We start from the raw sequence: 11912 nt of genomic DNA, 5'->3' as shown, positions 1-11912 counted from the left end.
AGAGCAAATAAAATGTCCTGCAATGTTATTATTCCTTGAAGAAATATCCTGTTATTTACACTAGCCTGCTTCACTAAAACACTTTCTGAACTCAGCATCAACACAAAGGTACTTCTGTTTTGCTCCCTTGCTACTTGTACATATTTTGTCAATGTGGCAAACAGCACATACGCATGCACATGGGTGCCTGAAGTACGTTTCTCCAATTTCTAAGAAATCACTCAAAAGATGAGATGGATTTTTCAATACCAAGCAGAAAAAATGAATGAAAATACCAACAGTCATGCCATTCTTTCCTTTCATTCTTGATGTGAATTTGCTAAAGTGTGCATGTCTTTGCTGTTAAACGTCTGTGACTGATGCTGCCGAGCTGTCTGCAAGTGCTAAATAAAGATGTAAAGTGTGTAGAACTTACATTTTACCAGGGAAAGAGGACATTAGCATCATAGGCAACGTCAGTTCTAAGCCTTTATTTTTTCTATTCTTAACTGTATTTAGAATGAGAGGTTGAACCTGTATCACAGAGATCCATATTTGTTTGGCCTTTTGATGTCTGATGTGAATGATTTTTGTATGTTTGTGGCTATATAACCCTTTGCACTGGCAAGACCTACGGAATAACAGCCTCAAGTCTCCTTCCCAAAAGTTAATTGTATTTACACACTTACTGGAAAAATATTGTTTAAAGATATATGTATAAATATACCTTCATATATTAATAAAATCCTGTTAAAATTAAGAGAACCAGAAAATAAGGTTATTTTTTAATATTATATTATTTTTTATTTTTTATGTTCACTTAGATATTCATGTGTATTTTAATGTAGTCTGCTTATATATATTTTCAACATGTTTTTTGTTATCAACAGGATCTGGCTTGCAACAGAATGCAACCATAAATTCACACTCAAACTGCACAATCAAACAAGTTTACACAACCATTCAGTGACACACAAAATCACACAAACTGCTGGGTATATGCTGCACACAGGAATCTAAAGTCCTACTAGGAATAAAATACATAATTTTTATTTAGCATCCTTCATGATGTCTGAGCAAACCAGAATACAAATGTTTTAAAAACAGACATTTTCTTTCTGGGGATACATCCATGTGCTGTAGACACAGTCACTGTGCTACAGGCTACACACATAAATGGCGTAACTTACACTTTTATTACAGCAACTGTTTCCTGGCTTCAGACAGTTATGTGTTAAAAAATAGAAATGTAGGTTAGAAAATGAATTAGGATTATATGAAACAACATGTGAATGCTGGTATAGCTGCATATTTATGATTGTGCAATGCCAATTAAAACTAAAAAGAAGACAGAAAGATGGGAAATACTAGGCAGGGATGCTTTATAAAACCCCTTTGTCAAGAACATTTATTGCTCTCAAGCACCTCTACAAGCGGCATTGATTCTGAGCCTGCTTTTGTGGTTTTTAAAATCTAGAATACAGTATATAACCCCAGATTGTATTCAAGAGCTGCTCTAGCTGTGTGTTCCCATGCAGAACAATTCTCATGTCATTCACTAGGTACACAAACCTACATCCTCATCACAGCTAAAACAAACCTGCAAAAACAAAGTAATCAGATTTCAAATGATAACGAGTTGCAAAACAAAATTCCCTACTAATGTTTTATGATCACAGTGGAGTTTAACTTGATCACTTTTGAGAAAGACAGATAGGAATGCATTTGACATGTTACATGTTTCCCAATAAGCCCACTGCTCAATTTTTACTTTTGCGTAACCTGCATGGAACTGATCAGCATCTTTCTTTGTTTGGGTACAGCTTTATACCAAATCATTGATTCCAGTGAGAGTTTTACTGATTCAGAAAACATAAAACATTCTACTCAAATGGTGAGAGCTGCCACTTTTAGCATGCATTACCAATTTCTTGATAGCTGATACCTCACTGTTGACTTGATGGCTTGGTCCCAACTGATAATTGCATACCACCCTAAACATACTGTAGATCTCTCAAAATGTTCATATTTTTTCTGACACTTAATGATTGGGACCTAAACCCTGTTTGGACTTTTAGCTTTAGTTAATGTCACATGAAATACATTGGTTCACACCAGAACACTCTTCTCAGATTAGTTCTGTTTGGCAGTTTTGCTTGAGTAGGCCAGGATTTAAAGGTACATGATGTCCATTTAAACATCATGGGACATTTGCTTAGTAACAAGCAAGCACTCACACAGCTTTATTAATAACTTTGTCTACCACCGTCTACAGGCACTAACCTCAAGAGTTTTTAAACAAATATTTTTGGTGTTTTATACAGTATTTTGTAAATACACACGTACTCCTCACATTTATGCAGTTTTATTGCCAACAGTTTCACCAGTTTCACTAGAATGTTTTTCTTATTTCTTCTATCAGATTTTTTTTTATTAAGGGCATTAATCTCTTTAAAGTTCCTGCAAAAGACCTTGATAGACTACACCTCTCCAGTTCTATTCCTCCTGACTCTGAGATGAAAAATGATTTGTTTTTAAAGGATCAAAGAGTATACCAACATGCTGGTTGCTAATGTGTCCAATAGATTCTCCGCACTTAACGAGTATCTATTACTCCCAGAACCTGGTCCCACTCCACATTTCTTATGATTCTTTCATTTCTTTAAAGTTCTTGTCTTGCTGTTTCATGAATCTATAAAAAGAGAGCATGGTACATTTAACAAGCAGCAGACTATTGATTAATGTGCCAGCTTCTACAGACAGTAATCATGGTGGCCTCTTTTCTAAATTCTATATATTAAATATAATATAATACATGGAGAAAAATAAATGCAAGAGAACAGTTGCTGTAAGTCCATTTCTGCCTGTCGTACCAGTCCCACAGAAACACTGTGCACTGCAAGGCTCTGAGGGAGAGACACCCCAACAGGTCGTATGTGGAGAGATCAGGAAGAATGATATTTCACTTAATCAAAACATCAAACTAAAAATAAAGAACACGAAAACTACGGTCATGCTGTTGCCATAAATATTCTGTGTTTTGTCGTCCTAATATTGATGGGCAGCGACTTGCTATGTCACTTCCCCCCTAGAGGAGTGTGCTAGGCTCAGCGGTTTGCAGGATGCTTTGCCAGTCCATGTGCCAGTCAAGTCCTGGCGCTATGAAGGATCAATAAATAATACTATATTCACATTTTGTAGACCTACCTTTCCTGCAGAAATACCAAGATTAGTCAGTAGGATGTAAACCCCTGTGCTCTTTGATTTGAATTAGCTGGCTCTCCATGGCTGTGTTTGAATGTATCGGATCTAAGATCCCTCTGTAGTCTGACCAGAGTTCAACCAAGTTGTTCTTGATCTAGATATCATCAATTGATGGGTTGGGTTCAAATTTATTTAAATTCACAAGCCCATCGGTACTCAGTTACTATACTGGGCTAAATAATATGGTTAATCAGTGACTCCTACACTGAGTTCTCTATGTTAAGTTAGTCAACATTAAAGTCATAACCATTGAAATCCCTGTGTTTCACAAACTGCACTGGCCCTCTACTCACTTTAACTGTAAACTCTATGTTAATAATACAAACACTTGCAAGGCCTGAAAATAGCTCAATGCATTTCATGTGAAGGTATTCTAAATACTAGCAGCACTGTACTATACTCATTTATTTTAACTCCTCTTTTCTATTATCTGTAAGGAATTGAGCTTAGATGATGGACTCAGTGGCACAGCTTTGGTGTAGTTTGTAGCTGGGTGCTGTAAATCATACCAACTGATCTAGACATAGGTCTCAATTGAATATTTACAACAGATGTTGAGTAAAAGCTATCTTGCCAGAAAGGATCTGGAATGACTGGTTTCATCCAGCTGTCCAGGACATGCTCCAATGAGATGGTGAAGAGACCTGTAAGTACCTTGGAAAACTGCCTGAAAATAGGGTGATTCTTCCAAATAACAGATGTTAATAAAATCCTTACATGCATTATGGTTGGTCTGATGTACTTAAAATAAAAAACAGTGATTAAAATAATATTAACAATAAATGAATTATTAAAATATTACAGTGTGTTTGGCACAAGAACAACAACAACCAAATAAACTCTTTGCTTTTTTATCCCCTGAAAAAAGGCACAGAGTGAAACTCAGTAACCAATACATCAGCCAGGTGGACTACAGAATTAAGTCTAACTTGCTTTGGTGTTTGTACTGTATATACAAGATGGGCACTCTTACTTTATAAACTCTTTTTTCAGACAGAACAAAATTACTCTTTTTATATAAATGTTCTTTAAAATAATAATCTTTTTTATTCTTTCTTCTTTTATAAATCCCCTCTTCCCTTTTTAGCGGAGTTTTCCCCAAGATGTGCTGTCTTGTTTTGATCGACTTCTGATGGATCTCTTGCGCAGTCTGCGATTGGAGTGGGCTGCTGGACAGAGAAATGCAGGCAGGGATTGTGTTATTATTAAGAATAAAATTATAATACCGGTCACTTTCAGTGTTATTTTAATGATACTTTTCATCAGAGTTCATTGACAATGAACACATTCACATGCAGGTAAATGTAATGCTCAATTTAGATTGCAATGGTGCTGTACAGTACATCTTATCCTCATCCTCAGCATTTGTACATCCAGACCAGTGAGATTTTGGCTCACTTGTCACTTGTGAAATCTTACCTATCGAACTGTTAATTCAGACAACCAAATATTAATGCAACCAATTTTGCATACATGAATCTACTGTATTTATTGTGCCCTTTGTTTCAAACCTGCTAATGTAGTTTCAACACTTTTAAGCTGAACCCAATTTAGCTATATTTAATTTTTCATGGGTATCAGACTGCCAGGCTCATCTCTCACTAGCCTTAATGATCCTTCTGCTGGAGATGTTTAGCTAATTCTCTTGAGTCTTCCAGGCTGAAGGTAGTTTGGGTATAGAGTGGTTGGGACTTGGTTTAGAAGAGTTTAGAAGTAGACTACATAATAATAATAATAATTGCTTACACTTATATAGCGCTTTTCTGGACACTCCACTCAAAGCGCTTTACAGGTAATGGGGACTCCCCTCAACCACCACCAATGTGCAGAATCCACCTGGATGATGCAATGGCAGCCATAGTGCGCCAGAACGCTCACTACACATCAGCTATTAGTGGGGAGGAGAGCAGAGTAATGAAGCCAATGGGGACAGGCCATGAATGATAAGGGCCAATGGGGAATTCTGGCCAGGACGCCGGGGTTACACCCCTACTCTTTACGAGAAACGCCCTGGGATTTTTAATGACCACAGAGAGTCAGGACCTCGGTTTTACGTCTCATCCGAAGGACGGCGCCTGTTTACAGTATAGTGTCCCCGTCACCATACTGGGGCATTAGGACCCATACAGACTGCAGGGTGAGCGCCTCCTGCTGGCCCCACTAACACCGCTTCCAGCAGCAACCTTAGTTTTTCTCAGGAGGTCTCCCATCCAGGTACTGACCAGGCTCACACCTGCTTAGCTTCAGTGGGCTGCCAGTTGTGAGTTGCAGAGTGATATGGCTGCTGGCTAGATCTTTTACCATTATAAGGTAAAACAAAAAAGGAAAACATGAAAAACATCTACCACAGCTGGAAAGATTTTTTTTCTACCACAGAAATCATACATGATTGAGGTTAATGTTTTTAAAACTAGCTTTTTATGAACCGATTCTAAACTACAGTATGTCTCATCTTTGACCAAACAAGGAAGACTCACAATCTATGCACTCCACGTGTGGCTGCTCCCACTGGCCATCTGACAGGCATCGGACTACAGGAAGGTGGCGCTGTGTGAACCCAGGGTTACACTGATACCGTATAATGGAGTTCACCTCATAACGATCCCTCCTCTTCCCAAAAAGCCTTGCATTTTCCACCTCCGGAGGAGACCCACAAGAAACTGAGAGCAAAGACAACACAACAGCAGTGACCAAAATGAACTACGTTCCTGTAATGAGGACATGACTAAGATAAGTACCAAGAGGTGTCACCCCACCCTGCATTTAACTTCCTAACTTGATTAACTTGACAAAAACAAGAAAAAAAACATTTTAAATCATGTCAGAGAATGGTATTTACTGGCGACTTCCAAGCCTTTTTGTTCATTAGTAAGTTGACCAGTCTCCTCTAATACTACATATATTTGACTGATATAAATCTGAAGCTAAGGGGAAAAATATTTCTTCTAAAATACACTGTGTCCTGCTTAATTTTGGATGTCTTGATATTTATTTATGTTGTGCTAAAGGCCCTCGACCCTCCAGCAAGGAGGAAAAGACAGTTCTTTAACACTCCATTAACTCCATGTACCCACGGGGGGGGTGCACACTCCACTGTAAGATGTGTAGACATTGCTAGTTCAGATTGGTGTGTGTGTGTGTGTGTGTGTGTGTGTGTGTGTGTGTGTGTGTGTGTGTGTGTGTGTGTGTGTGTGTGTGTGTGTGTGTGTGTGTGTGTGTGTGTGTGTGTGTGTCTTGATTTCACATCAGTGCACCAAGGTCTTGTTTCAACACAGCACCTCAGGCTCCTTTGCTTACTTGTCCCTTTCTTGCAGGTGAAGGGCAGGTGGTAGTTGCAGGGTACATCATTCCATTGGCCTTTCTCGTGCCAGATCATCACCACGCAATCCTCCTCTGTGATGAAGTAGTTATCTGGCTGGTTTGGCCTCCAATTCTCATATTGCTAGGTTCAGTAAAATCAGACAAGCATTAGAGTGAAGTTTAATTGTAGGCCTTTTCACGCTTGGCAAGAACGTCACCCAACTTTAAACCTCTTGCAGTATCAGACCTTTGGGACTTTGCACACTGGCTGAGTTCATTTTGTTTTGCATTACCCAGACAAATTCAGATGAAGCCTGCTCCTTAAAACATTAACACACCCTGTTGCGCTTTTCAGGTATTAACTAGATGAGTTTGAACATTCTGCCCAAAGACAAAGAACATTTGATTTAAGGGAACTAAAAAAAGATCGTTCACATGCAAGTTTCTTTTCTTTAAAAAAATGGTTGTTTCCTTGTCTTTTATCTTTTGTTGAAAGCAATGAGAGGCTGACTATTCCTCTCATAGCAGGGGGTTTGCTCACTACAGTGGTAATAACTGGGGAAACGTAAAGTGTTCAATAGGTTTGTTCATCTCTTATTAATTAGTCAGCAGGACATTGTGCAGAAGAAAAGCGCTTGGCAAGAACTGACCAGGGGGTGTCCATCAGACCAGTGGAAGTCATTTTCCAGTGTCCTGTCATTCAGGCCAATCCACTGGTAGTCCTGTGCATTGTCTGTGAGGGAGGAAAGTAGTGTAAGACTTAGTACGCAACCCAAAAACATTCAGGGACTTTTACTGTAGACAAGGCTTAAAGGTGAGGATAATATTCCTCGACAGGATAATATTCACTGGATGCCATTCTGGTAAGGGCCAAATGGAAGAAGGGCACTGGGTTAGAAACAATTCTCAAAACCTGCACATGGGGACTCATTTCAGTCTGATGCATCCCTGTGTTGTGATCTGTGACCAGGTCCCGGGACTCACAGTTGACGAATTCCTGCTCTTCCGGTGTGATGATGCTGACCAGGTGAGAGCCGAGGCTTCGGCAGTGTCGCTCCGCATCCACCCACGTCTCCCGCTGGGGAATGTGTCTGTAACAGTTTCCCTGGAACTTCTGCCAGCCCGATTCACAGCTCTGCAGGTCTGCAGCGACAGCAGGGGCAAAATCACACCATATCCCCAGCGGGGCACGGGGCATGTGGGTTATTTCAGCAGGGGTGTGCCGAGACAATCCTGGGGAAAAGAGCTTTGGGAATCATCATGATTATGCATACTTACATCAACTCACAAACTCTTACATGAATGAATGTGAATTTTCCCTGATTCACACCATGTTCACATTTCATTCTGGAAGAACATGTATTTCTGATGAACAAGCTTTATCAGCTTTAATTCAGTTGTTTGTATGCCAGTACAGACACCACAGAATACCTTCAAATCAACACTATAATATATCACACTGGGTATTTATATATGTATGTATATCATACATAAAAAATATAACCAAATATGACATGTTTTAAACACCTGCGGACTTTGACAGTCGGAACTATACCCATTCTGTATCAGAGCGATCATGTGTATTTTAGGTCCTTGCTGCAGGAACTGTAAAACTTGCGACAGCAGAACCATGTCATGACAATTCATAGCCAGTCTGAATTTATCCTTCTGTCCTACAAGGTGAAGGGGAGTTAGGACTCTGTAAATAAAAGCACATTATCCTCTGCCTGGATAATATCTATGCCATTGAGCAGTTCATATGGAGCTCATGAACTGTGCATGTCATTAAGTGCTTTATTTACATCAAGTCTTTAATTTGTTAAAAAGGTGGTTTCTATAACATAAATACAAAGTACAAAAGAGTTTACCTGATTCTGTTAAATGGAACCCAATACTCTCCAATTATTAGTGGGCAAAGTGGATCATTTGGAATCATGTAGATTTTTCTACATGACTCAAGGATGTCTATTCATTCCGTCACCACACTCAAACACATCACTGCTTCATGCACTGACAACCTTTAGTGACATGGAAGCAACAGTAAAAAAAACAGACCTTGGAAAGACCGCCAGGAGATAAAAGTACATTTGCTGTAAAAAAATACAAATAAATACAACTTTCCATGGCTGAAACCGGAAACCACAGACACCTGCCAGACCAGTGACCGAAGAAGCGACACGAGCGTTTAATTAATGCTTAACGGCAGGGGAGGGGTATGAGAGGCAGTTAGTAAAATTAGCTCAAGCCATCGTCGTACCCATCTCACAATGGTCCCCTCCATAGCTGGGAAGGCATAAGCATTTGTAAGAGTCGATGCCATCGATGCAGGTAGCTCCATTGACGCAGGGGCTTGAGTAGCACTCATCGATGTCTGCAAAAAATGAAGGGTCCGCTGTTAGGATTCCTGCTGGGGGGTACGACCCAGAGCAGGTGCTTGTGGGAGAGGCCAAGAGGGGGCTGGAGGGGAGATGGAGCTTCTATTGGAAATGTGCTGCTGGAGCTCAACAGTTGTGCTGCAACAGTTGCTATCCGTATACTAAGTAACGCTAAATGGTTTCAGACCAGCATCTGAAATTCTGTGCATTGTCAATAGCAATTGGGAAAAGAAAACATAAAATGAGAACAAAATCTGTATTTATTGAAACTTACAATGTGCTTTATTTACCTACATTGATTAAAGAAACACAGTATTGCTTAGCAATAGATTATTATTTAAAACCAGAGGAATTGTGTGTATTTTAGGTTTTCTTTGAATTTGTCACCTCATGGACGAAGTATTGAAATAGGCAACAGGATGATGCTTCTTTGACAGAAGCCAAAATTGTGATTGTCTCAAACTTATTTAATTTGTCATCATGGCCCTACTGGAACTGTAAATGATCAATTTTAAATGATGGCATAGGGATTAACAACTTATTAGGCAGCAACAAAAGTGTACAGACACAAAATAGAAGCTGAGAAAAATAGTATGACAGAGATGGGCGCAGGCCATTTAAGCATGCAGGAGGACTGGAAGGGAAGGTGCGAGTTAGGCTTGACTAAAGCAAAGGCTGTGCAGGCACAAAATGGCTACAAAGAATGAAAGACAGAAAGTCTCCCATTCTACAGAGACAATTCCTCACAGACATGCCACAAAACCTGAAATACACAGAACACATAGGCAGTGATCACATATCACAAACAAAGGACAAAACATACAACAATCATTGAGACAAAAAAAGAAGAAATAACAACATCCAAAGGCTGAATGCTCCAAATATTCAGAGTAATCTCTAAATCACACTCAAAGCATTTAGCACATGAAAAGCATGTGGAGAGAGAGCTGCCGATTGTTGACTAATCTAAGGACAGTCACATATATTTTGCTAACGTTTTCAAAATCTAGGATTTGGAACAAAGGCAGTAGTATTTGAAAAAAAAGTATGAACTGATAACCTGCTTAAGGCATAGTAACAAGCCAGTGTAAGGGAGTGAATCTTCTAAGACATATTTCAGATGTTTTTCAACCCACCTTAAGAACATTGCAACAATATTTCATCAGAACGTAACCTTGGAAAATAATGATTCAATTTGACACAGTAAACATTAGAAAACCAGAGGAGTCAGGGGTTCTGACAGGGCAAATCAAACCATTCATTTGTCCTTGACACATTAAATGAAAAAAGCATTAGTCCCTGACAAGCTTTTTAATATGGTCACACAGTAATACTTATCAAACGACCAAAAGAGAAAGTAAAGGATTTAGCACAATGGAAACATGTCCTTGGACTTCATTGGACTTCAGGACTATTTCTGTATAATAGTTCTTCAGAAATCTGTGGAGAAACTAACAATTAAAATTCTTTTTCCGTTTTAAATTCCCTCCACCACCACCCCTCCCATCTTTGGATGACAATTTTATTTATACAGTATGATGTTTTTCTCTCTTTTTTGATATCCTCTCAAAGTGCCGTTAGTGCCTTTCACATAAGCCTCTAATAGGCTTTATACTGTACATGTTTAAGTTAATTCATTTCCCTGTCCTAGCTTTACACTATCTTTTCATATTTCATTTGTAACACAGCTTCATTAATCCATTCTGTGTGTGATGGTCCTATAATATTCACCCAGTTTCACAGAATTAATTCTAAGCAATAATACACAGACTCAAAAATCTAAAATATTTTTATGCTGAGTTGATGCTTTAACCCCTGACAAATTACCCAGGATACAGGAGATAGGAGTGAAACTGAAATAATTAAGTACTGTAAGTGTCCTGTCTACCATGGTGTCCAAAAAGCCTGAACATGCTGGCAATCCCTTAGTAAATGTATTAATAATCCTTTAGATTTATTACATTTTACATCACAACCCCGTTCATTTTCTCCTATTTTTCAGGAGTATAATATAGTCTGTTTAAAATCTTATACTGAACTAAGATATTGGAGTAATATATGATGGATAATTGACATTATTCTAGGCTATATCCCTGTTTCTTTCATCCGACCCCATAGAGAGATCAGCTATCCAATGGGAGCCACAGCTGTCAAATGCCCTATCTGACTACGCATTGAGCAGATTATAAAATATCCAAGTCTTCGCCTGTATATTAGTCTGTATTAATTCATCACTGTGCTCGTCTTTTTGCTGATGCAGGTCACTAAGAATAAAAGTGATAGACAATAGGATTTTAAGCTTTACAAAATTCAGAAATTCTTTTTCAGGGAGAAATGTTCAATACACTAATTCTGAGAATGATATAAGGTTGTTATCACTAATTACATAACCTAACTTGCTAATATCTGCCTAAATTCATACTGGTTAGTTAACTGCCTGTTAAACTACTGCATGCTCTTTGATTAATAGAAAGTAATTCATCCTCTGTGCAGACAGACTACAGAAATCTGACGCATCGGGGGAATTTGTCCCAGGTCTATGGTCTCAATGGAACCCATTGGCGAGAACAGAAAGTAGCATTGCTGATGTGCTTCGCTTCACCTTGTATTGGTTTGGTTTTGAGACCTCAATGAGGTTATCGTTCAGAAACACCACACTTATCGGACACTCACAGTAAGATGAACAGAAATGCTTCTGACTGACATGCGTACTTAGAAGACCCTGGACAGCGGTTTTGACTTGAAATACAGTCCTTCTTCAAAGACAGTCTTAACTGAATCAAAATGGAATGCCATCATCAACAGGATATCCGAATGAATGAGAACCCAGCACTTGGAACTCACCCAGCTGGCACTCATCTCCACTAGCGCCAGGTGGGCACTCGCAGTGTCCGATCCCATCACGCACAGAGCATGAGCCTGCACCACATGGGTTGGGATTGCATGGGTCATGGGATTCTGAGAACAAAGCAGAGAGTCAGTGTGCTAACATCT

General features: G+C 39.1%; 1 protein-coding gene across 5 annotated transcripts in view; it reads right to left on the bottom strand.

The window, feature by feature from the left end:
- Positions 1–1007: 1007 nt before the first annotated feature.
- The window catches only part of LOC148659226 (aggrecan core protein-like), a 33127-nt gene continuing 22222 nt past the window's right edge, over positions 1008–11912 (bottom strand). For 3 of the 5 annotated variants that reach the window (XM_088641231.1, XM_088641232.1, XM_088641233.1), the window contains exons 13-19: positions 11763–11876; positions 8801–8914; positions 7528–7686; positions 7194–7276; positions 6541–6685; positions 5721–5903; positions 1008–4412 (exon numbers count right to left, since the gene is read on the bottom strand). In XM_088641231.1, coding sequence (XP_088497357.1) covers positions 4327–4412; positions 5721–5903; positions 6541–6685; positions 7194–7276; positions 7528–7686; positions 8801–8914; positions 11763–11876 — 884 coding nt within the window. In that variant the 3' untranslated portion in view covers positions 1008–4326. The remainder of the gene's footprint in view (positions 4413–5720; positions 5904–6540; positions 6686–7193; positions 7277–7527; positions 7687–8800; positions 8915–11762; positions 11877–11912) is intronic. The other 2 variants (XM_088641234.1, XM_088641235.1) reach the window with 2 other exon arrangements.

The sequence above is a fragment of the Lepisosteus platostomus genome, chromosome 7, assembly GCF_059453375.1.
Source record: "Lepisosteus platostomus isolate fLepPlt1 chromosome 7, fLepPlt1.hap1, whole genome shotgun sequence".
Taxonomy (NCBI): Eukaryota; Metazoa; Chordata; class Actinopteri; order Semionotiformes; family Lepisosteidae; genus Lepisosteus; species Lepisosteus platostomus.
The sequence above is the reverse complement of the archived record's forward strand: the minus strand, read 5'-3'. Positions and strand labels throughout refer to the sequence as shown.